General features: G+C 39.9%; 1 protein-coding gene across 4 annotated transcripts; it reads left to right on the plus strand.

Moving 5' to 3' along the window:
* The first annotated feature begins 377 nt into the window (after positions 1 to 377).
* Positions 378 to 24,783, plus strand: STARD3NL (STARD3 N-terminal like). Of its 4 annotated transcripts, none has more exons than XM_058023239.1 (9): positions 378 to 441; positions 12,951 to 13,247; positions 15,955 to 16,032; positions 17,822 to 17,899; positions 19,602 to 19,655; positions 19,747 to 19,864; positions 21,366 to 21,464; positions 23,519 to 23,588; positions 24,293 to 24,783. In XM_058023239.1, the coding sequence occupies exons 2-8, from the start codon at positions 13,023 to 13,025 to the stop codon at positions 23,569 to 23,571; spliced, it is 705 nt and encodes a 234-aa protein (XP_057879222.1). In that variant the 5' UTR covers positions 378 to 441; positions 12,951 to 13,022; the 3' UTR covers positions 23,572 to 23,588; positions 24,293 to 24,783. The 4 variants fall into 4 exon arrangements, with proteins under 4 accessions (XP_057879222.1, XP_057879239.1, XP_057879245.1 ...); XM_058023247.1 differs by lacking the exon at positions 378 to 441 and adding an exon at positions 853 to 976; XM_058023256.1 differs by lacking the exon at positions 17,822 to 17,899.
* Positions 24,784 to 26,193: the final 1,410 nt, after the last annotated feature.

A 26,193-nucleotide genomic window follows, 5' to 3' on the forward strand; every position in this document is an offset into this window, starting at 1 on the left:
TGCCGCCGCATCCCGCGCTCCGTGAGGGAGCAGGAGGTCGAGCCGAGCCGAGCCGAGCCGAGCCGGGCCGGGCCGGGCCGAACCGAGCCCGCCCCTGCCGCCGGTGCCGCCGCATCCTGCGCTCCGTGAGGGAGCGGGAGGCCGGGCCGGGCCCGCCCCTGCCGCCGGTCCCGCCGCATCCTGCGCTCCGTGAGGGAGCGGGAGGCCGGGCCGGGCCCGCCCCTGCCGCCGGTCCCGCCGCATCCTGCGCTCCGTGAGGGAGCGGGAGGCCGAACCGAGCCCGCCCCTGCCGCCGGTCCCGCCGCATCCTGCGCTCCGTGAGGGAGCGGGAGGCCGGGCCGGGCCCGCCCCTGCCGCCGGGCCCCGCCCCGCCCGTCCCCGCGGCCTGCGGCGCTGCCCGGTGCGGCGGGGCCGTCTCTGCGGGCCGGAGCGGCGCGCCGGGTGAGCTCGCTGACCCTCGCCCGGAGCGGGGGCAGAGGGGATCGCGGCGGGGAACGGGCCGGGAGGGATGCGGGGCGTGCTGCTGCCAGAGGGGCGGCGGGGCCGCCGGTGCGGCCCGGGTCGGCCCTCCCTCCCTTCCTTCCTTTCCCTTCCCTCCCTTTTCCCCAGTTCCTCCGGTGCCGGAGCCGCCGCTTTCTCCGGGGAGGGCGCGGGTTTGTCCCCCTCGGTTCGCAGCCCGCTGCCCTGCTGGGGCGAGGGGGGGCAGGGAGGGGAAGAGGAAGAGGAGGAAGGAGGAGGAAGGCGATCACGTGCGGGAGGCGGGCTGAGCGGGGCGGGGGGCCGTTCCTGGGAAGGGGATCCCTGTCCGGGAAGGGGATCCCTGTTAGGGAAGGGGGTGCGTGCGGCGCTCGGGGATGCTCTGCGGGCAGGGCCGCCTCTCCCGCACGCCCAGCGCCTCTCCTGCCGGCGGACCCGCAGCCGGTTTGCTTTCCCTCTCTCCTTGCGATTCCAGCCCAGCAATTCCATCCTCAGGGACGTACGGCGACCTGTTTGTCCTGCTGGTAACGCTGTGAGCGAGCCGGGCCCTGCGAGCCCCCCGGCTTCCATCGCGGGAAAATGTCGTGCTGATGGTTAATTCTGGTTAATTTAGGCAGGTTCGGAGAGGCACTGCCTGCGTTCAGCATCCGAATTTAAAGTGGGTCATACAGTGCTGAAGTGCAGCGTTTGTAATCCGTGTCGAGGGTGACGCTGGTGCGTCTGCAGAGAGAGCGGGTTAAAGCCGCAGCCTCGGGGCTCCAGCAGCAGCTCAAGTTACTCATTGATGGAGCGCTGACACTCGGCAGCCCCCAATTCACTGTGGTCAGGTGGCAGCAGACACAGTGGTCGGCTTTAACCTGGGAAATATTCGCCACAAATACTAAACTTGCTTGAAGAGGTTGTTTGTTTTTAAATTGTCTTAGTCCGCTTAAAGGACCATCACTGTGTTTTTGCGCGACGTTGTCAATACTTTTTACAGTGCAAATTTGTCATCTTGGTTTATATAATATCTGCATATTATATATATTGTGTTGAATATTAATTGCTGTGAAAATTGTCATTTTGTGCTGGAAATCATAGTGTTTTGGGGTATTGTTAGTGAATTCAGCATTGTGAGAAGACTCATTTCTATTTATAAGTCCGTAGTGGCGCTACTATTTTTAGTAGATGTTTTTCATCAGCTTTGCAGTTTTAAGTAGGCCAGATGCAGAGTGATTTGGGTTTTGTTTGTTTGTTTGTTGATGGTGTTCAGCGCCAGTTACTTTGCATAAAACTCACCCATGATCCTCTTGTGGCACAAATCCATAATTCTGAGTATTTTTTTGTTATTCATGTGTTAGACCTTTTCAGGGTGAATGTTGCTTTCTATAGACTTGGCACGTTGAGAAAGATATATGTGACCTTTTAACAATGCTGGAATTGATGAAATACTAAGCTCAGATGGATTAGGAATTTGTTTTGGTGCATTTGGGCTTAAATGTGGTTGTCTTGATGTAATGTGGTCTAATTTTCATAAATTCTCAAGCCATGATTTTTTCAAAATGAGTTTCGCACAATTGTTCTAGGCCTTCATTCATGAGAAGGAATGTATTTAGACTTTACCATTTTAAACTTTGTCAGAGCATCCTAGCTAAACATACAGTTATTAAAATATATTTGTTGAAATGTTTTACAGTTATTTAGTTTCTAATAAGCACAACTAAAGGATTTCACTCAGTGAATTAAGTCAGCATGAACAATATTGCCAGTGATTTTGCAGAAGGTATTGATGACATGATAATGGTAAATCACACTTGTGATCGAAATCACAGCAGGGACTGTGATTTCTCATCCAGCAACTCAGATGAGTCATTTTGAAGGATCACAGATTTGTTGCTTGTTAAACATTCTCTAATTCAACTGTATGTGCTAAACATCTGTTCTTAATTTGGAATCATTAGCAACTGTGTTAAAAGACAGCTTGTACATTACCTCTCTGCCTTGCTGTCTTAAATTCAGCTGAGAGTAGAATTAGAAATGAAAAATTGAAAAAAGTAGTCTTAGAACCAAAAAAAACCCAGCTGAATATCTTCTAATGACGTTATGCTCTCCATATTAAGTTCAGCTACTCAGTTATCAGCCTAAAATAGCGTCACTTCAGACATCAGGAGTTAATTTCCATCTTGCACTGACAGAAAAATTAGATAAATTATACAGGGGTGTGTTAAAATAAGTATTTTCTCCTTGCAGTTCAGATGTAGGTCTTTGCTGGAACTTGGAACTGCTGCTTGGAGTAGCTAATTGTTTCTTTATAATGTCCTTTAAGAAGAAAAGTAGAGCTAAAATGTAAAACCTGAAACCTCCTTTTGTTTTGAAGCACCTTCAAGAGCTGTAAAAGAGGAATTAAGAGTGAAAAAAAAATCTTACATAAGTTTATCCCATTCTGAAATGTATGTCAGTTTCTTGAAATGCTGTTTTCTTTAAGACTCGGGAATTTTCGGGAGTTGTTTGCCTGGAATAAACTTTTGCACCATTTTGTGGAATAGTTCTTGAGGGAGTGACAGAATCCTGAGTGTTTCTCACTAATACATAAAATGCCTGAGCTATTTCAGGAAGAGTCCCACAGTTCTGTGCTAGCAAAAGAATAGCTTTTCTTGTCCAAGTAATATCTGGCTAGCAGCCTTGGGGCATATTTTTGTTATTGATTTGGGAAAAAACTAAACAAAACAAGTAGGAGTAGTCAGTGTTATAAACCAGTGTCGTGCTTGATGTTTGAGGCACTCAGTGAGGAGTTTGGTGTCTGAAAAATTGTGTTTTGTACTTAGAGGAATGCAGACGTGATAAAATAGATGTGGTTTTGCTATCTAAATGGTTTCTTTGGCCCACAAAGAATTCTGAGAAACTGAATGGATATTAGGCCAAATTGCTTATTTAGTGTTTAATGGAGAAAGTTTGCCATGAAATCTTCATTTCTGTGAGCTGGTGTTGGGTAGGCTGCAATATCAGCTCCAGAGAGCACAATAACGGATGTGAAGGAGAGTTAGTACCAGATTCATTGGAGGTTTTTAAACTGTCTTCCCCTTATTTTTGTACCAGTTCCCCTTTATGCCCACCTCTCCCTCCCTGCTCTTGCAAGAAATAATTAGCTCCTTTTCCTTTTCCTTTTCCTTTTCCTTTTCCTTTTCCTTTTCCTTTTCCTTTTCCTTTTCCTTTTCCCTTTTCTGTAGCTATTTCTTGTGACTGGAATGTGTATGCATACATACAACATACAAAAATACTGTATACATGGGTTGATACAACTGTGGGCAGCTGACTGTATAAAACTTTAAAATCCTGATGTAGTTTCAGGTCTTTGACAAGATTAGTCCAGAAGATTTAAACCAAAAGAAAGGATTATGTTATTTTTAAAAAAAACTATAGTTTTGCTTTGATAATTAATTAAGAGTTGGAGCTGGATCATTTTCAAGGTCCATTCCAATCCATAGCATTCTCTGATTCGAAGAAGGGAATACTGTCAGTTGGAATGTATAGGTTTTAAATGGAATGACATGTTGCCAGTTCTATACCTGGGATACTTTCTCTCTCTGTGTTCTAAGGACCTAACAGTGATAACATGCACAGGATTCAGTTTTGTAGTTTGCAATGCTGAAGCATCTTCAGTGCAGCTGAGATCTGAGGCAGACATTTGGAACATGTTATGGTGCATCCTTTTTGTTCGTTTTTAGTATTTTCTTAACATAGGATATAGTTGCATATTAGCACAGTTCTCATAATGGCATGGTGCAGGTTTGAGCCCTGTATGGGTCATTCATTCTGGTTTGAGCTCATTTTAAAAGTAAAACTCTGGGATATGCTTTTAAGAAGGAGTCCAGAGAGGAAGAGACTATGGAGATGAAAGGGAGGAAAGACAATGCTGCTGCCAAGTTTACAAGTTGTTTACTCGGCCATTTTTCTCCGTTCTTGTAAAATAAAAAATGAAGTGTTTGGAAAAGGACAATAGTGTTTTTCAGGACATGGCTCAGTCACAGGGATTCTTTTGCTGCAGGGAAAACTAGTCCAAGGTTGGAGCACTTTGATTTGACTTTCTGAATCTAGGAGTTTCACTCTTGGGATGGAAAAGGTGACACTGCTGTTTGTTCAGATGCTCTACTAACCTGAAAATGTATTTCCTTTTTTTTCTTTCTCTTTTTCACCTTCTTTCAATGGTCTGATAAAAATACTGCTCAGTACAAATGTGTGCAATTGCCCTGTTACTTTTGCTAGGTCACCATGGGGGCATAGGAAATTGGGGAAACATTTTTCTCAAGGAAACTGGTGGTTTGTTCTTTTGGTTTTGTTTTTACAGGGACAAGTCACTTATGGTAAGAGCTGCTATTTCAGGATAAATCAGAGCTGCTCTAGTTCTGAACACTCAGATAAAGCCAAACTCTTTGTAAGGAGCTCTCTCCTGTATGCTGGTAAATCTTGCCCTGCTCCTCCAGTGGGAAACCTTCCCAGTCTTTAAATGTGTTACATATTTGTAACTTGTAATTCCTGCTGTGTTGCCTAATTGAAAAGCTAGAGTATTGCCAAAGCACTCTACAGTATCTTCTGCTTATGTTGGGGGAATTTTGTGGGTGTGCATCAGTTTGATTTTTTCAGTCTGACTTTAATCAAAGTGTCTGGCCCCAGGTTTGGGGTTTTTTTGTTGATGATGGTGTTTTGTTTGTTTTTTTTTAAGTATCCCTTCATGTTCACTAAGAAATATTTGTTTTGGACAGAACAGTGCTTCAAACAGTGTTTTTAAAGGCATTGAAGCATTAAAATATTTCTGAGGCAATGATGTGTTACAGTTAGGGACAGAATGAGTGCAGCTTGGAAGGGATTTAAGTGCTGTTCAGGAACAGGAGCAGTAGCTATCAGGAGGTCACTAGTAATGTATCTGCTGCAAGTGGATTTCAGGAAAATTAGTTCTTGCAGTTATGTAAACAAAAGGGACAGTGTATGTCAGCAGAGTGGGTTTCATTCATTTGTAGTGGAAAACCATAAAAAATGTGTCCAGGTATGTTGGAACTCAGTGCATCCCTTTGGATGTCCAGAACTGCTGGGGGGCTCAGGAACGCTGGCACACAGCCCAGAATACCTGTGGGTTTGATTATGACCCGTGGAGCAAATTGCCAGCTTTGTATGAAGACCTGAAAGCACAGAAGTTTAAGTAGTGTAATAATAAAATTATCACTAGGTGAAAAAATAGATTGTGGGATTTTTAGAATAGGGATCTTGGGGACAAGATGGAGGGACTTGGGCGTGTACAGCCTTTCTTCTTCTTCTCTACCTCCATCTTCTGCTGTGATGCTGGCACTTTGGCATTGGTTTAGAGTAGAAGCTCCCTGTCTAACATAGGTGCTAGGTATTGGAAAGCAATTGTAAACATGTTATATGTAGTTTGTAGTATAAAGAGATCACACCGCCCTGGGGGCAGTCAGAGTGCCGCTGGCTGTCCTGCTGAGCGGACCTCAGCTGGACAGGAGAAAAATTTTTATAGATAAGGTACAATAAACAACTCTGAGACCAAGAACTGAAGAGCTCCGACTCGTTCTTCGAACGCGCGGGCCGAAACAGAGGCTTGGCACGTGTCTCGGGGCTGCAGGAAACGGCAACCTCCCGAGACAGGTAAGCTTTGGAGACAGTCTCCAGCTCCTGGGGTTTTTTCCTTCCCCTGATTTATAGTCGGCATTACTTCATAGGTATTGGTTTTATCTGTCTTGGCTCTTAATCAGGGTGTGTGCTGAGACTGTCAGAAAACACACTGAGAGCCTTCTGCTAATACTCCTCCAGGTTAATACAGCTTCCTACCAGAAACTCTCAGTTTATTTGACTTCCAATATAGAGTCTTTACAGTTAATTGTATATTCTGTCCATGGTGTTGGCTAGAGCAATTTGTGTCTGTGCCTAGATAGAGAATGAAGTTGAGCTTCATGATGGTGCCAGAGCAAACAATGGTTTGAGACCATTTTCCTTTAGGTATGTTGAAATTGTCTGAAACTGTCTTTAAGGATAACTTAAATATTAGAATGTTAGTGTTACAATACCAATTACTGTATTAAGCTCTGTTCTTGTGAGAAATTTTGGGTTTTATCCATGTTGTGTAGCAGGTAGTGTAAGCAGCAATGTCAGCCCTTTGATCAGAAAATATATCAGTCCTTTGATCAAGAACTGGCATGTTTTATTTGCCTCCTTATGAGGAAAGTTTTTAGCAAGGAATTGCTTTTTTTTGTTTGTTGTTGGTGGGATTTTTTGTTTGGTTTTGGGTTGTTTGTTGGTTTTTTGTTTTTTTTTCTTACAAGTGAAAATTGCTGCTCTTTTGGTGTCAGCTTTTCAGTAAAAAACTACCCTGTAGTTTTCACAGTACTTGAGCATCTTGCCCACTATATTGGCCATGTCATCCTATTTTACTCATTGGAAAGAAGAAATACTTTCAGATTATTTTTTTAACATTCACAGAAAAGCTGTTTATGGTGGGAATGTTTGGGCCATATGTAGTGTTGTCAGGACACATTTACTAAGTGTTCCAGGTGTTCGGTATGTTTCAACAGCAGTTATGACACAATGTTACATTGTGTGCCTTGTTACTTTATGCAAAGGTAACTTCTCTGATATTTTAAAGTAAGTTAGCATTGCCTTTTCCAAATTGCCTCCGTGTGGCACGTTCAGTTTTGATTTTGCTGAGCTGCTGATAGCCTTTAAGTAATCCTTTTTATTTTTTCATTTTTAATCACTTCTTTTATCTCTTCTCTGTTAAATTTTGCTGTGTGGTTTTCTTCTGGGAAAGAAAAACAAATCATATATAGTGCTGTTGCTCATGTATGCTACAGTAATATAATAAACAAAAATAATTTAAACCAAGGACAATAAACTGGAAGAATAGGGGTAGAATAATGATAGAAAAGAGAAGCAGCATTCTGATGTTCCATCCCTAAGATATGTGTAAAATTGACACATGCAGTGTGTGCCATCTGCTTCTGTCAGTATGAATGAAAATAATGATGTTAATTGTAAATGTAGCTTGAAATCATGGGCAAGCTCTCGCCATGGATTGCTGAAGTCTTTAGCAGACTTTGAGAGCAGGGAAGGACTGCAGTCCTAAGCTTGATCATTTTGATTCCTTTATTATGCTAGTTAAAACTATAAATAAGTGTAAAATCTGTATTTCACTAGAAAGTTTGAGAATTTAATTCTCTGTTTGGAAACTTAAGTTACGGGCATAATGATTAAGTGTTTAAAAAAAAAAAGGCAAATCACACCTTTAATTTAAATAGATACAAACCTTGGAGGCTTTCTTTCCAGGAAAAATATGCTGCTATGACTTTGAATAGGTCAGCATAGAAAACTGACTTATCTAAATATTTTACTAGCAGTTGAGTGAATATATGTAGTTATGAAGAAAACAAAAAAGCCTCATTTAAATCTTACATTTTTTGAAGAAGGCATATCACAAATATACTAATGTGGATTCTTATTTCAGAAGTTTTATTTCCCTCTTAAATGTTTTTACACTTGAATAAGCTTGTAGATTCTGTCATTTCACCTGCCTAGTAGATGAAGGAAAGGTGGTGAATATAGTTTTCCTAGGTTTTATTAAGGTGTTTGATACTGTACCTCCCAACATCCTTCTGGACAAGTCTGACTGTGAAGTGAGCAGGTGGATGGTTGCTGGAAGAGCTGGCTGAAGGGCAGGGCTCAAAGGGTTGTAGAGAGTGGGGCTCCTCTGGGCTCTCTCCCTGTTCTGTTCACAGTTTTTATCTGTGATCTGGAGGCAGGAGTCAAATGCACTGTCAGCAAGTTTGCTGATGGTGCTCAAGTGGGAGGTGCTGTTGACACTCTCAAGGGACAAGAGGCCTTGCAGAGGGATGTGGGTGGATTGGAGTGCTGAACAATCATCAGTAGCATGAAACTGAACAAAAACAAGTACCAGACTCTGCACCTGGGATGGAGCATACCTTCCACAAGTACAAATTTCAAGAGTGGCTGGGGAGCAGCACCACAGAAATGGGTCTGGGGACGCTGGCTGACAGACAGCAGGCTCAAAGTCAGCAGTGGCAAACCATCAAATGCACCACAACCAGCTGGTCAAAAGGAGTCATCATCCCACTCTATTTAGCACTGCTGCAACTTCATTTTGAGTACTTTGTGCATTTCTGGGCCCCAAAATTTGAAAGGGATGTGAAGGTCCTTAAATGTGTGTAAAAGGAGGACGCTGAACTTGGTTGAAGAGCTAGAAGTAATGCCCTGTGAGAAGCAGCTGAAGACCCAGGGTTAACCTGGTTTGGAGAGAAGGAGGCTGAGGGGTGACCACACTGTTCTTTGCAGCTTTCAGAGGTGGTGAGGTGGAGAGGGAAGTTGCTGACCTCTTCTCAGTAGTGCCCAGTACCAGGGCATGTGGGAATGGCTGAAAGCTGCATCCTTCAGGGCAGGTTCAGACTGACAGGAAGAAATGTTTCTTTACCAAGTGTGATTGAACCATGGAAGAGTTTTCTTTGAGAAGGGGTTGATGCCCCAAGCCTGTTCAAGAGGCATTTGGGCATTGTCCCTAATGCCATACTTAATCTTTTGGTCAGCCCTGAAGTGGTCTGGCAGTTGGATAAGGTTTTCTGTCCCTTTCAACTGAATACTCTATTCTGTTCTGCACTCATGATGAGTCAAATAACAACCAGACTGTTATTGGCCTGAAATGCCAGGGATTTTTTTAGCTTTGAAAACACTTTTAAAAACATGTAACATAAGAGATATACTGGAAACAGGATTTTATTTTTCTGACTCTTTCAGAACAGATGTTCACAAGCATTATCACAATGTGCAGGTGTAGCCAGGAGCAGGTTCATGCAATCTTCAGTTTAGCTTGAAAACCATCACTTGAAGTCTGGCAAAGGAAAGCTACAGAACATTGCAAATCTCCTACATCTTGTGGAGAGCCATTTGCTGATGGGCCGGTGTGGGGAGAACAGATTTGTGTCTCACTCACTTGTCTCTTGTGGCAAGGAGTTAATGGCACAGTTTGTATCCAACACAGTTGTATGATCTCCACCTCTCCAGGCAAGTTTGCCCATAGAGTTTCTTGGAATATTCTGAATTATGGGCTGTTTATCCTCCTGGTGAGTGTCTTTCACCCAGGCTCTGCAGAAAATTAATGTGCTGGTCTGTAAACATCAGTTCTTCATAGGATGTGTTTGTTTTGACCACACATCCTTCCTGAACCCTGCCATATAGAATTACATTGTTCCAAACAATGAACTGCCTGGAGACAAAAGAAGTGGTGCCAGGTAAACCCAGTTTCCTTCAAATCAGAGACCCAGACACTCAGATGTCAAGCTGTCTTGAAAATATGTTACTGATATTGTAAAAACACCCTAAAAATTATCTAAAATATTAAGCTTTACCAGACACAGGAAAGTAGATAACTGACTGACACACAAAGAAGGCTCTTTCTAGGAAAAGTCAACTCAGAAGTTTTAAGTATGTGATTTTCACTCTTTATTTAATAATGATTTTTTTTTCTGGCTGAATTTGCATTTTGGCTTTTAAAAACCCAAACCTCAGACATCCTCACACCCAGTTTATAATTTTTTTCTCTGTTTTAAAATTATTTTGGTTTTTAAAAAGCACAATGACCATGACAATAGAACAACAACAATGTCATGTATCACTTTGGATGCAAATACTCAAGTAATGTGGCAGCATGAATTCAGGCCAAGCACTGCCTGCTTCCTGAATAACAAGAATAAGGATCAGTAATAGTCACATGCAAAAGAATTGTGTGGTTTTTTCAAATGTGTGACACATCTCAATGACAAACACACCTTTTTTGCCTTCCTAAACTTGTTCCACCCCTGAGTTTCTTGGCCAGGGATGCATGAAAAGCACTCCTGTGCCTGCCTGGTGCTTGTGTTCCCCACATGGAAAGCTGAAAAGTGGCAGCTCCCCATGGGGCTGCAAGCCTGGAACCCTTCCAAGCAAAGGCTGTTTTGCACAAGCAAGAGCCCCTGGCGAAATGGAGCCAAGGGAAGAGCAGAGCTCACTCCCACTGCAAACTTGTGATGGGTGAGAGAGATGGGGCGCTTTGGAAGTGCAAGGGAGGAGAGTTGTTGTTGCTGTTAGTGCTGAGATGGGAAGGAAAGTGTCAGGCCAAGTCACCATCCAACACTAAAAGGGAAGTGCTGCTTTTTAATAGCCCTCACGTGCCTGTAAGACAGCTGCCAAGAAGAATTTAAGATTTTTTTTTTTTGCGCACACACCTTAAACCATCTTAGAATGTTGGTCTGATGAAATGACTGATTATGTCATTCAGGTACAAAGGAACTTTTTATTTTAATTAATGAGAGAAACTACGGGAAACAATCTTTAGCACATACTTGGTGATTAATCAGTTTGCAGAGCTGTTGCAATGAGTGCAAAAAGCTGCCAAGCTATGTCTGTTCAGTTGAAGAATCACAACATTTTGATGCCAGCTTAGTGTGACAAGAGAGGCCCTGCCATGTGTCCAGACATGGATCTGATGGATCAGCAGGCAGAGCAAGACTAGGGACAAATTCTCTGTGAGTACCCTCCTATCTATAGGGCTTTGAGGGAAAAAAGTCTGTCAGTAGTAAGGATTTAAGAGTACGTGGGATTTATAAGCTGAATCTGATGTTGAGTCATGCTTGAAAACAAACTGGTAGCAAACACATTTTAAAACCATGCTTTTCTCTTTGCAAAGGGCCCCACAAGGCAAATGGGTGCTGAACTGGCACATTCTGAAGCAATTCACTCTGGCTGTACTAACTGCATTGCCATCCTGTGCTGTATCTAGCAATAATCCAGACTGGAAGTAACAACTTCCTATATATTTGGTACTGAGTTCCACATCAAAATAAAATAAATATTTTAGCCAATATAGATGGGATTTTTTGGACGTTCAGGTGTTACTTATCTTTTTATTTTGAAATATAACCATTGATGGCCTGATGTGAGGTCTGTGTGTCATCCCAAACATTTTCCTATGGGCTGCTGTTACATAGCAGGGCATTTAGTGTGAGGGTTTTCAGTACAAAGCAAGTGCTGTTTACAGCACTGGAGTGCTGTGATCCTGCTCACACCCTCGGGTTCAGGTGCCCAAAGTTCAGTGCAGTGCTCAAGGCACCTGACCAAACACACACCACTTATGTCTCCCTCCTCTACAGCCCTTTGCCAGCCATGTTTCAGGCAGCTGCTGTGGAAACAAAGGAGGAAGATAAAAAGGCGCATTGTGCTTGTCCGCCCTTGCCTGGTGCTTTGAATTCCCTGAAGGCTGTTCTGTGTGACTTGACGTAGACATTGACCCTCCCTGGCTGGCTTTGTCTTCCTCAGCTGTGATGTGTGTGCTCTGGCAGCTCCCCACAGCACCTTCACTGTTCCCCTGTGTCCTTGTGTCCTCCCTTGTGTTTGCCTAGTGGTGTGTTACAGATGCCCTGTTGAGCTCTGGCTGACTGTGTTCTTGCAGCTTTGGAGTTGAAATGCTGTTGAAAGACAGGAGTGGGAAGAATTTCTCTATCTCTTGCCATTATCTTAGAGATAATCCACCCAGGAGGAGGCAAAGTTTTGTTCTTGAATTTCATAAAGCTGTTCCTCCAGTGTTAGAAAAACTTGTCTCATGTGGTTTGTGCTGCAGGATGTATAGCTTAATTATCTGAGCATTTTACATAAAATTAAATTTTCTGTGTGTTTCCATGAAACTTTTGTGACCTTCTGAGTCCGCTGTTTCTAGAACCCTTAATTGGACAAATGTTCTCATGGAGGATTTAAGTGAATCATGCATCAAACTGCCTGAGTTTTATAGGAAATTCAGCCTGAAAAGTCTTTCAAAAGCCTTGTAGTCAGAAGAGACTTAGGGTAATTGCATTACCTTTAACCATTAGTTACACATACTTTTTTCATGGAGAAACTGTCTGGCAATGTAAGTTGCTATAGCAGCTGAATTTACAGAGCAAATAGCAGTGTATATGCTTTATAGAATGATTATTACACTATTCAGGGATTTTAATGGACTTTTCATCTTTTGTTTGTGTCAGCTCTGGATGTGCTATTAACTAACACTGCTATTTTTAAGGAATTGTATGTGGAAATTCCTTTAAGTTGTCTTCCTATTTATTGAGAGCATTTAAGTCAGTATTGAAAACCTTAAAGGATGCACAGCATTGTGTTTTTTATTCATTCTACTCAATGATCTCACTCTGGCAGCATGGAGAAATGACCCTTTAAATCTAGACAGTGCTCCCTTACTTCATACGGCCTAATTGAACATTAATTCTCTTGCTTCACAAATCCTCTGAGGGATGAAGAGGAGCTTGATACTGTGTTAGAAACAATTTCAAGGGCCTACTTGCCTAATTGTCTTAGTCATCAGTTTAGCAAAAAGAGAACTGACATTGTAAGATGCAAAAAGCTCTTGGAATTATGGGGGTTTATTGACTAATGTGGTTTGGTTTTGTTTGTTTGTTTAGAAATCCTTCCTGTATGGATCAGCCTTCTAGTGATGGTGAAACTGGGAGAAGACCACTCTAAGCAAACCCAGGATGATTCGGGTCCCAGCTGATGCAGAAAATGCTCACAGTAGCAGTGTGGAATCTTGTCCTTCCTTGCGGGATGTCCACTCCATCAACCCCACACAGCTGATGGCAAGGATTGAGTCGTATGAAGGCAGAGAGAAGAAAGGCATCTCAGATGTCAGAAGGACTTTCTGTTTGTTTGTTACATTTGATCTCTTATTCATAACCTTACTGTGGATAATAGAATTGAATGTGAGTTGTCTTTTCAGTACCTACCCTTAGACGATATATTAAGGTTTTATTCACTTCAGAGATGGTTGATAAGTTGCTCCTTTCTAGCCAAAATTATGTTATTTGTATCTGTTTAAGTTTAAGCAGCTTATTTAAGCTTCCATGAACACAGTACCTACTCAACTGCATCTACTTTTATTTGTTATGAGTTTATCTTCTGATTATGAAACTTTTTGATGTTCCTGTAGTCTGGGAACCATGCTGAAAAAAACATTTGAAATCCAGTGCAGTCTTCAGACATCAAACAGAAATGTTACTGTACATCTTTGAATTTAGCAAGAAGTGTGAATTTTAACCAGATTCAAGACTACCTTCTGAGCAACTTTAAGTCAGTGATATTTCACTGAGGTGTTAGTCCCTGAAAAGACTTCTAGTGGCCAAAACTTTTCTTTTGTTGTATTTTCTTTGATGTAAACTTGGTGGGTTATACAGTATGGATGGCAGGGTGCATTTAAACAACATAAACTCCCACAGTTGCCACCTTTTAACTCCAGCATTTGTAATCTGGTCTAAAATTTCCAGAAAGCAACATGAAAGCTCATTTATTATTACTTCATAAGTAGCATCCTAGTTCTTGAGCTGGGTTTTAACGTGTAATCTATTTTGCATTTAAGAAAGGACACACTAGGGAGGAATCCCTTTTCTAGAAATAAAGATCTTGAGTAAATATTTTTTGTCAGCATTTCTTTAGTAGATAAATAACCTTGGTTATTGATTTACATTATGAAGCTTCAGGAGCTGACTGTTCAATAGCTCATTGATACAGTGAAAAATACTCATTCTGATTTAATTTGAGAAAGAAAATTTTGCTTTCTTGAAATGATGTAATTTTGGGACTAGACTTTCTGTTTCTCTCTAGGTGGAAAAGTGGTTGTAGCATAGTGTTCTGATGCAGTTCTTTTATTAGGCCAGTTTCTCATCAGCTTGCACGACTAAGAGGAACAGAGTGGGTTTATATCTCTTGTTGAGGTTTCAGAGCACAGATTTGCACATGAGTGCTCTCAGAATATTGAAGATTCTGAATAAAAAATGCTACCAACTCATGGTATCATGGTGTTTCATTTTGAATGCTACAGTATCAAGGGACCTCAAGATCACAGCAGTTTTCTTTGTAAAGAGCTGTATTTCAGGACAACATATTATGAACCAGTGTCTTATACTGCCACATGTCAGCAAGAATAAAAAACAGGTTTTTGTCATTCAAAGTCAATGAGATTAGAAGCTAAAATTCGATATCTGGGATCTGGCACGTGCTTAGGTTTTTTGCTCTGTTTTTCTTTGAATTGCTTTGTTTGTGAGAAGTCAAATAGCATTGTGTTAGGACCCTGTGTTATTGGTGCAGAATTTCTATGAGACTTCCTGTAATCATTGTTTTCACTTTGTTGCCATTATCCAGTTTCCTTGGGTGTAGTGTAGCTTACTGTTAAATGCTTCGGGGAGTAGCTCCATGGCATTTTGAGCAAAAATCAAGGCTTCCCTGGTCCTCTGTTTATCCTTATTTTAATATGGTCCTCACACAGCCACATAGTGATGAACAGCTTGGAGTGAGGGAAGTTGAACTTCCTTGTTTCTGCTGGAAACAGATAATCACACGTGATACAGTAGAGCAACCAAGGGAAAACTAGTTCGAAAGTGGCTATTTGTTAGGTAGCCATAGAGGGGAGGAGGAGGAGAAGAAATAGAAGAAATTCAGAGGTGGAGTGACTAGTCTCAGGAAAACACTGTCCAGCAGTGTAGTTGGAAAAGTGTGGAAGTGTGGAGACTGTGTTGCTTTGAGATAGTGAGCATATGTTGTTGGTGTGCTTTGGTAGCTCCTTTCCTTAAAAATATGACAGTAGTCAAACTCAGTTTTAAAGCCTTCTGTTGGTGTTTTACATAACTGTTTCATGCAGTGCTTAATTATGGAATTTAATATTAAAAACAGTTGGAGATGGACACTGAGGTTTTTAATTTTCAACTAAGATAGATACTCCTCATTCTCTGAGCCAATACACCTTAAATTATTTTCTTACAAAGCCAGTTTGAACAGTAGAATCCTTCCACTGGAAAGAAACATGGTGGCTAAGGAAGATGTAATTTTGAATCTCATCAGCAAATGGAAGAATTAAACTTGAATCTTAGTTATTTGTGTGAGATTATTCTAATAGTTGCAACTTCTGCTTTTTTTACTGTGGATCTTTTGGCTCAGCTCTCTTAACAAATTGTGTGAGGGCTGATAAGGAAGAGATCTGAAGTATGAATTCAGTTTCTGTTCTTTTTTCTATGTGAAACATGTGACTAACTAGAAACTGGATTATGGTTGGCTTTTTGATCAGCTGTTTTGATGCTCCTTATATGAGGTAAAACACTTTGTGAGTTTGTGTAACAGTCCTTAACATTTAATAATTTATTCCTCCCTCAATAGCTTGTTTGCTTTTATTTTGGGACAGCCTGAAATGCTGCTTGCCTAAGCCAGATCATAATCCTAAATGTTTTCACTTCAAAAAGTCTATGTAATCTTGAAAAACAAAAAGCAACAAGAGTCTTGACCTTATCATTCTTGGCAGACAGCTCTTCTGTATTTAGTTTAATGATCTTTTTGTATATCAGCAGGGAATTATTAGTTTTACTCTTCATATTTCTGTGTATTTTGTTTTCTGAAGCTGTGTGTGTTATCGTTCCTTTGTAGGTAAAAGGAGGCATCGAGACTACCTTAGAGAAAGAAGTTCTACATTATGACTACTCTTCTTCATATTTTGATATATTTGTAAGTGTTCTTAAAAAAAGAAAAAGGAGCAGTAAAAGTATAGTTTTCCCATTCCTCCTTCCACAGATGTTTCCTAGTTTGAGTCTTGTGCAAGGGTTGATCTTTTCTTGGTAATTTAAACCAGAAGGGCCAAGTTTCACCCATCTAGGGGTTGCCCAATCCTGCTCTGGCAGCAAGCTCATGGAGCCTGTAGATAGAAATGCTTAGGGCCAATCTGTTTGCATCTTTAGCTTTGGGGTGTGTGGAAAAGCAGATGGAAAACCCGGTCAAGAATGTGACTTTGATGTGACATAAGGTAGTTCATTAAGAGGATAAGACCCACAGCCCTGCACTCCAAAATCATTTTGCTTAAACTGACATTTTTGTCCTTCATTGGGTGTAAGGTGGCTGCAATGAGGAGAGATTTGTGCCCAGGGTGCCTGCACAGGGCAGGTTTTTCAGAGTTCTGTGTTTTAACTCAAACAGCAAAAAGAGATGACACGATGATGCTCTCTTACTATCTATAAGTACCTTAGACACATAAGAGGGAATCTATTGCATTAGGAAATTTCTTTCTTTAAGCAAGTCTGTAGCTGCACAACCCAAGTAAAAGTTTTTTCTTTACAGTTCTTCTAAAGGGCAAGATTGTTAATTCTACCAGATCTTCTTTGCCTTGCAGAGGTGACTTGGTTTGGTATCAGTCATTTTTACTGATGACCATATCCAGAATCTCTCTTTGAAACTGGTGTAAAACCCCATCCTTACTTCTGCATTGGGCGTTTGCTGTACCGAATGAATTTACATACTAGATTGAAAAATTCTATAAGCTAGCAAACTATGCTCCTTCTCCCTTTTCCATTGTTTTGCTGGCACAGTCTCCATGATATACCATGCTGTAGAAGGCAAAAATGTTATCTGTAACCATTGAAATTCCTTTATCCTGTAGGTGAACCAAAGGTTAAGAGCATGTAATGCAAAATAATAAAATTTATTCCCTGGAAAGGGACTAGAACTGCAAATTGTTTGTGGGTTTTTACAGGATTTCCTCTGTTTCTACTACGCATCTGCATAAGATTAAATGGGTTTATCATATCTCTGGCCATGGCTGTCTTTGATTTGTCTTCATTTTTAAGTATTTGTTTCACACTTTGTCTCCAACTTGCTTTAAAAGATGTGTTCAGAATCGAAAATCTACTGTTGAAAAATAAATAGGGAAATTGAATCTCAGGGTCCCTGGTTCAGAGATCTTGTCTGTCTGCTATTGATTTAATTTTCTGGCCTACAAATGCCATAACTTTCCTTTCTCTACTGCCAAATAGAATGACTTGCTATTGTGGGCAGCTACATAAAGAATAATTGATTATTACAATGTTAATATTTCACAAAATACTAGAAGTATAGTAGCACACTGCTAAGATCAGTGAGATGCACAGTGATGATCAAGGTATCTGCTGGATTAACTGCATCCAGCTGTTAATCTGGGTTAACATAACTGTTTAGATTCCAGTCAGGTAAAGTCATCATGAAGACACTTTGTATAGCTTTCTTATGTTTCTAATTTATTTGTGGAATGGCACATGCTTGCACATTAGAGCCTGTCTAGGCAGGTGGATGTTGCCATTTGCTTTACAAATGGGAAATCACCTTCTATTTCTGTTTTATAAATACACATTCAAATTTGTTTCTTGGTAACAGAATTTAGACTGTCCTAAGTTTCTTTGTAAGTAGTTAGTATTTTTGGTGAGCTGAGAATGTTGTGGTTCTTCTGTGTTCTGAATTAACCAACCAATATTTTTTCCTCTCTCTATAGCTACTGGCAGTCTTTCGGTTTAAGGTGTTAATACTTGCATATGCAATGTGCAGACTGCGCCATTGGTGGGCAATAGCTGTGAGTAGTGGCCAAGCATCATGGAGTTTTTCCTAGAATGGATCAAGCAGACAAAATTTTAGATGCCTCTTAACCCTTGTGTGTTAAGAATCATCTTGATGGTATATTTGTTGCACAGTAGCAAATTAAAAACTTGTTTTCTGGAAGATTCTCAGCCTAAAGGCAAGAATTTAATAGAACAGTGGGTGTGATTCTTATTAGGTATCATGTTAATACAAATGGAAGGTTTATTTTTAGTCCTGTATGAATAACTGCTTGTTACCTCTGAGACTTGTTAATCAATGTTGGAAATATATCTGCATTTGTAATAGTGAACCTCCTTTGAAAACAAGAATTGGCATTATTGTGCCAGAGATCCAGGTGTCCATTAAGTCCTACATTCTTTAAGAAGTTGGAGGTGCCACCCATTGAACACTAGCCCCTGTATTGCTTCATGCTCCAATACAAAAGGTTGAATATGCATCCCTTCTTAAAAAGGAAGTTCTCAACAGCTGTAGGCAACCACAGTGGATTGGAGCCAGTGTCTTTAATGCAGCTGTATGGTGTGGATGACAAAGAATGCAAAATTTGGTGAAAAATTCATGCTTCCACCAGTCAATACTATAGGTTGTAATACAAGAGGTGTATTTCTGGCTTAGTGCTTTGTAAATCAGACTTTTTTTTCCCCTTACACTGTGGTAGGTGCATGTAGAGCATGTTCATGTGTAACTTTCTTCAAGTGAGTAGCGTGCAGTTTGCTTAGTACTCTGAGACTACATGCCATGATTTTTATAGATTGTGTTACTAGCATGGCACAGTCACATACATCGTGGCAGCTGCTGCTCTGATTGTGCTTATATTTAAATGCATGCCTCTTAAAAAGTCCTTGCTCTTAGTTGAGTAGCTTTAGAGTATTTCTTAATCCTCCAGGTTGATGCTTGTGTTTGTGAGGTGGTGAGAGTGAACCCACTCTCATAATTTTAGATACATAAAGCTTCACTGGAGGTTTTGCCAAAGCCTTGAACCTTAACATCCTACCTGTGATTAACAGAAGTTGGTTCTGCTGGTTTTTAAAGAATTGCTGGACCCAAATGCACTAGAACATATAGAGGCCTTGCTTATGTGAACGGTATTTGTTCACTGTGTTTTCAGATTTTGGGGGTTTTGAAGATATTTTATCCAGCATGCTGATTTTTTAAAATGTATCAGGGAGTAGTATTAAGTCTTCAAAAAAAATTCGAAATACCACTTAATTAATTAAAATATTTATTCCAATTTATTCCCACAAAGATGTTTTGTTGTTTTAAATGGATAATTTGATTTGGATGGTAGTGAAAAGCATTTGGAACAACTGCTGTTTTCTTCTTTCCCAAATACATAAATAGTTGGGTTTTTTTAAGGGACTTGATGAATAATCTACATTATCTTCATTATGCAGTGAGATCACAATTTACATACTCAGGCAGTTTAGATTCTACAAAATGCTATGTGGAAATCAATGTTTGGAGGTGTTTGTATTAGAAGTTACCTTTTATAAGATTATTTTGATAACACTTTAAGTTAATTGTATCATGCTTGTTATTTTATTAATGTATCATGCTTGTTATTTTATTAATCTGTGTCATCTTGCATATCAGTAAATATTTAGAGCTGCAAGTAATACATAATGGCAGAAATAAGAAGCTAAATCCATTCATTAGTTTATCTCTTCTGTCTCTTTCAGTTTACAACAGCAGTGACCAGTGCCTTTTTATTAGCAAAAGTAATTATTTCACAGGTATACATTCTAATCAAATGTTTGTTTTACTTTGTTTTCTTAAAAGCAAGATTCTTTAGAGGAATTTTTGTAATGTTTTCTTTCTTTCTAGCTGTTCTCACAGGGTGCTTTTGGCTATGTGCTGCCCATCATATCATTCATACTTGCCTGGATTGAAACTTGGTTCCTGGACTTTAAAGTGTTACCACAAGAAGCTGAAGAAGAAAATAGTAAGCTTGTGTTATTTCCCTTCAGTCACTGCCTTTGGCAACACTTGATCCCATATTAACTGGCAGAAGAATGCTTCTTTCAGCTTCTCAAAATTTGAAAGGCTGTGGAAAAAATTTAATCAAATGTCATGTTTTTTTCCTCTTGGAAAGAGGAACATATGCCTTCAAAGAAGTGAGGTGTTAATTAATTTAGGGAGGCAAAGTTAAAAGTCAGAAGGGCCAGATGAGCAGTTTTGTCGAGAACTTGGGAATGTGTTTAATTTTGTATGCTTGAGGTATGAAAATTTAACTAAGTTGGGCTTGTAAAACTTTATTTTCTGGATAACGCATAAAGTGTCTGGCTCCTCTTTTAGGAAGAGTAGACACAGTAACTAATTCAATGTCACTAACTCTTCTTTTGAGGTGGAAAGGGGAAAGCAAAGAAGTGTTGTGGAGAGTCTGTTTCATGCACAGGCAGAATGAGACCAGAACAAGTGTGAATTTCAACCTTTGAGATGAGGCATCAGGTCATCTGACACTCAATATATTCAACTAAATGGAGGAAATCCACTCTTTCAGTTGAAAGAGAATACTGCTTGAAGGGTGAGGGGAGGAAAGCTTGCAGATGCTTGTGAGTTTCAATAGCAGAAGAGTAATTATACAGCCAGCCTGTTATTTATGCATCATTACCTGAAATACAGTCTGAAACTCTGTTGGAAGGGTATGTTTATCTGTTAGGTAAATCAAAAAACTTTGAATGGGCATGGATGCCTCCATTTTTATGTGCTCTGAGTGTAGTCTTTCTGTTTGGATCTCTTCCCTCTTCTTTTTCACTCGTCTGAGAAGGAAGGTGGTTGAATGAGAACAGTGGGGTTTACCTGGAGAAAAAGAAATGTAGAGTAACTTTTTTTTATCTTTTAAGGGGATGAGGAAATACAGCTGCATCATGGTGTTATCTAAATAAGATAAGAAATGTAACCAGTTTGGAGACTTTTGCATTTTTTCATATTGAATATTCACAGACAAAATATTCCATACATACACATGCAAATAGTTCATGAAGGTTGCAGAAACTGAATATGTTGAGACAGATAGGTGAAAGCAAGTCATTAGTGTAGAGTCATAGTGGCAAAGAGAGAAAATAATTTATTTGGTTTTGCATGGCACCTCATTGATCATTAAAAATATATCTCAGACGTTTTAGTTAGCCAGTGAATATTGATGAATTTACATATGGCAATATAATCATGTAATCACACGTAGTAGAAGGAAAAATTCCTTACTTCATGTGTGCAATATGTGTTTTACTAGTATATGTCACCTTAGCTGCCAGCATTTAAATAGAACACATAAGTGTTAAATTAATTGCTGATGCTTTCTAAAAATATATTTATTTAAAGAAGTAACTAGTTAGAAGTGCTAATATAATACATCAGTCTTCAAGATTCTTCATCAGTATTTATCTTTAAGATTTTATGTGTTAGCATAGAGGAATTATTTTCTGCTATTTATTTTCTTTTAGGATTTTTGATAGCACAGGATGCTTCAGAACGAGCAGCTCTTCTTCACCCAGGAGTCCTCTCTGATGGGCAGTTCTATTCTCCCCCTGAGTCTGTAGCAGGTACTTATATTGGCTTACTGACAGATGTTTCATATTCACTTTACACTCCTGCATATTTCATGCCTTCAGGAAGGGAAGGGGAAAAATATATTTTTGTTTTTAAATGAAAACTGTATTTATCATCCTAAAATGCAAGATTCTTTTTTGTTCAGTAATTCAGTTTATTTACTGTCTACCAGATGAGTTACAAGACATGTGATTAGTGTATAAGTCATAGTTAAGTCATATTCTGACTAAAAGCAAGGTAAGTCTGAAATAAAATGGCACCACAACTGAAAGGAGGCAGTTATGGTTTGTTTCTGCCATCAGTGATCCTTTTGGGTTCCTTCCAGCCTGAGATGTTCTGTGACTCTGTGGTCTCTTATCTGCCAGCAATAGCATTTATGTAGCAATGCACAATTTAATCCAGCCTAAATTTGGAGCTTTATACTGTCTTAGGATAGACAATGAATCTGAAACTGCTGTAAGGCAAACTGAAACTTCAATCAGAGCTTCTTTTCTTTTCTCATAACAAAAAGAAAAAAGCCTTCTCTCTATAAAAAGGTTCACCTGTCTGGGTAAATCAGATATAACTCTGCATATCATTTGCTTTGTTTAATTGAGATATGAACTGATTAAATCAAAAATAAATGTAAATCCTGCAAGATCTAAGAATGTGTCTCAAGCATTTCAAGGAAATAAGTAATTTCTTAATAGATTGAATCAATTTGAGTTACCTGAGAATGCAGTGGTGACCCCCAACTCCTCTATCAGTCTTTTTCCCCTAAAATGTAAACCTCCTCTGCAAAGGTTATGTATAATACAATATAATTAAAATAATATCTGTGCTGTATAATGCAATATAATTAAGATAATATCTGGCAGTTGCTACAGGTAAGTTTGCCTCTCTTGCAGTATAGATTTACACGTGTTGGTGATATTTTTAATTTTAATGTCTGTCTGGTTTCTCTCTGCTGAGCATCTTGCCTTAGTGAAGATGACTCCGAGCTCCATCTAGGGGTCACTGAGCATTAGTGTCGAGTATAACCAGCGACTCAAAGTGAAAATGGATTTTAGCTACAACTGTGGGTCTGCTTTGAGGAATAATGGAAGTATTGTACTGGGCTCAGCTGTTCAGCTGCGTTTTGTGGTGGTTTTTTTTAAGCAACAGAATACACAGTGGGAGAGGAAGTGCAAGTGAAGCTAACATGTTTTTCTAGACATTGTGGCTGGGTCAGTGTTGCTTGTGCAGTGCGATGTTGTGTTTCTGCGTGCATGTATTGACTGTAGTTGTGCCATTACTTTCAGCTTGTCCAATGGGATTCAGTAACAGCTCAGGTGCTTTCTGCAGGTCTGCCCTGACTGCCAAGTATATTTTAAGCACCCTTTATGGGTATGAGACACAAAAGAAACAGTCAGATTAATATATTTGAACTAACACACACTGGTAGTCACAGAGTGAAACTGCTGGATAATGTAGAGTAAAAATAGCTCATTATTAAAATTTTTCTTCAAAAATCTGCATTTCTTTCTAAGAAGACAAACTATGGATTGTTCTAAGAGAGCAATTTTTGGTCACCATGCCATACATATTGATTTGACAAATATGTAGAGATAAACTATCCCCTGTGATTGTGCAGCCAGGAATAAACCTCTCTGCTGATATTGCAACATTTTTTAAAACAAATCTTTGCTTTTAGGAGGTGACATAAAATTATCTCTGTTGGAATTGTCAGCATATTTGTCTCTTTTTGTCTTTCTTGAAGCTGCACATGTCCAGGGACATGCCCTGGAGCCACTTCTTTATATGGGGTGACCCTTCATCCTCGACATTGGTTACTTGGTAACCAAGTCTATTCTGCAGGTTGCAAGTGGAAAATCAGCCTGGGAGGAGTAAATTTATTCCATTTCTGTACAATTTGAGCTTCAAAACACAGCTGATATGCTATTCCAAGAAATGAAAGACATTCAGACTAATTTGTCAAAAAAAAAAAAACAAAAAAGAAAAAGCTTAACACTTTTGTTTCTTATAACTTCTCTCGACTGATCTACAGCATTCTTGTCTTCCTTTTCAGGTTCTGATGAAGACTCTGAAGAAAAACAAGACAGTGAAAAACCAATTGTATAGCAAATAAGAAAAAGCAGGTAAGTTCCTTTGCATAGAACCTGAATATTCCTAAAGATATGCTTTTTCTTCTTAGTTCCTTTCCAAACAAATTAAATGGTGTGTTAACTCTTCAGAGTTCATAATTTTTAAACTCAGTCTGTCTCTCATAGCAGCTTTCAAGAAGGAAATCCTGTGAAGCTCTTGAGAGCCTAGAGTCAGGCTCCTTTGCATTTATTTTTTAGTTCTCCTGGAAAGGACAGTAGTGGACCAGATGTGTAAAAGCTCCTTTTTTTGGCAGCAAAGAGATATACTTCTTTGGAGAGGAAAGCACAAGAATGCTAGGAAGAGGTTTAAAGCTAGGACAAATATGCATGAAGATTTCATGGGCAAACCTGATTTGCTATTTCCTGTTTTGTTTAATACTACAAATGGGTTACACTGGAGCAGCCTCATCTTAACATTTTTGTAGTGTACTTTGTTTAAATATGATTACTTCCTTATTTTGGAAATGACTTGATTTACTTCTGGAATTATTGTGCCTCATGCTTTCACTTCACCACTCACAGCAAAGCTCAGGCTGAGGGAGGTATTAAATGTTCTTGAGAAGCTGGAACTTCTGATTTGAAGCCTTCTAGTGCTCACCTGGAAGAGTGGATGACCTTTTCTTTTCAGCCTACCTGTTTACAGTATCTGTTTGTTTACTCCCATCTTCATTCATCCTGACTTGTGTGATCTGTTGCAGAAAGAAAATCTCTGCAGGAAGTTGTTGGGGTTTGGAAACTGGCAACAGAGTCTGTGGCTGACTTGCTGGCAGAGCTGCTGACAGGAGAGTTTACTCGTTAGAAAGTAAAGGGAACGGTTCCCGTGTACTGTAATACCTCATGAAGATGTACCTTGTTGACATATGTATATTAGGTTGCCTCCCAGGTGGTATGAAAGTATTTGTCCACAACATATTTTATTATTCAGTGATTCCTGAAGTTGATCTTCTAATGACTAGGTAATTACTGGAAAGTGTTTGTCTTGTGTACCTAATCAAGAGACTGGTAATATAATGAAGTAAAACTTCTCTGTGGTGGAAGTATATTTAATAATTATTGGGTCTCACTAGATAAAATAATTTTATGTTATTGCTGTTTGTCATTAGTTTATGTTTACTTTTTTTAACTCCATGCATTTTCTTTTTTTTTAATGGATATGTTCACTTTCTAAAATAAAAATGTTAAAACATGAGTAATGCATTATGATATTTCATTGCTTTGTTAATAGAAAAATCTACATTTACCACTCCTCTACATGTGGGGCAATAAGGACTCCAGCTTGCATAGATTTTGTGCAAAATGTTATAGTACTGCTTGGGACTCCCTACATGGCCTGTATGGAGGCCATGTTAGTGGTAGTGGCATATCACTTCTTTGCTGCATTGGCTTCAGTATGCCCTTCCTGAAGTTCTCTTCTGTAATTGAATGAAAATAGAAGCCAGGACCAAGTTTATACCTTACATTGCTTCAGAATAGCCAAGGTCTGTTTCAGAGGCTGCAGGTAAGAATGAACTATTAGAAGAAAGAGAAGAGAAACTGTGTAATTTAACAATGTTGGAATGTTCCTAACCAAGGATCTGGAGTATCTCTTATGAGGAGAGACTGCAAGAGCTGGGCCTGTTGAGTCTAGGGAAGACTGAGAGGGAATCTCATTATGCAGATAAATATCTCACAGGCAGGTGCCAAGAGGATGGTGCCAGGCTGTTTTTGGTGGTGCCCAGCGACAGGACAAGGAGCAGTGACTGTAACCTAAAACACTACAAGTGTCACCTCAACAGGAGGAAGAACTTCTTTCTATTAAGGGTGGCAGAGCACTGAACAGCTACCCAGGGAGTTCATGGAGTCTCCCTCTCTGGAGACATTCCAACCCCACCTGGATGTGTGCCTGTGTCACCTGCTCCACGTGACCCTGCCTTGGCAGGAGGGTTGGACCAGATGATCTCCAGATGTCCAATCCAACCCTAAGGATTCTGTGATTAAATTCAGTGAGAAAAACACATCTGGGATAGGAGGGCAAAGGTTCCATTAAACCTATGAACTTCATCTAGATGCACAACCCATTACTTGAACATCTTCATTATGCAATATGAAATTCCTCTGCATATCTAAGAAATTCAACCTATTCTCAGAGCCTGCTTCCTCCTGCAGTTCAGTACTTGGAAAAAAGGGGATTAACACAGAAATTGCAAAACAGAACAAACCATAGGCACTGGTGACAGAAAATCCTTGGGGGGGGTGATATTTTGTTACACCAGACATGAATAGTGATTGGCAGATGTCAGGTAAAGATTTTGCAAGCCTCTCCTAAATAAGCACCTTTCTTCCCAAGTGTATGGCTTGGATGCTCTGCATAGTGAGTTAATTGAGATGCCATGTTTTCATACATGGGTCATTTGCCAAGGAAGTGACTTCCTTTGGTACATCCCCAAACAATTATGGTTGCTGCCATGAGAAGCTGCGTCTCCTGTAAATCTAAAATGCATGTTATAGTATAGAAAGGAGTTAAAACACTCAATCTGGAATAATTTTGCCCATTCCTCTCAAACCTACTGTAAAACCTGCGAAGTTGACACAAAAACTATTATTCAATCCTGCCTCCCTG

The sequence above is a fragment of the Melospiza georgiana genome, chromosome 1 (assembly GCF_028018845.1).
Source record: "Melospiza georgiana isolate bMelGeo1 chromosome 1, bMelGeo1.pri, whole genome shotgun sequence".
NCBI classification, from domain to species: domain Eukaryota; kingdom Metazoa; phylum Chordata; class Aves; order Passeriformes; family Passerellidae; genus Melospiza; species Melospiza georgiana.

What these genes read in the sequence shown, in the direction of transcription:
- STARD3NL (XM_058023239.1), top strand. Translation starts at nt 13,023, where the DNA reads ATGATTCGGGTCCCAGCTGATGCAGAAAATGCTCACAGTAGCAGTGTG. An exon ending in CTTCATATTTTGATATATTT is followed by an intron (nt 16,033 to 17,821) that starts GTAAGTGTTCTT and finishes CTCTCTCTATAG; the next exon opens with CTACTGGCAGTCTTTCGGTT. An exon ending in CAAAAGTAATTATTTCACAG is followed by an intron (nt 19,656 to 19,746) that starts GTATACATTCTA and finishes CTTTCTTTCTAG; the next exon opens with CTGTTCTCACAGGGTGCTTT.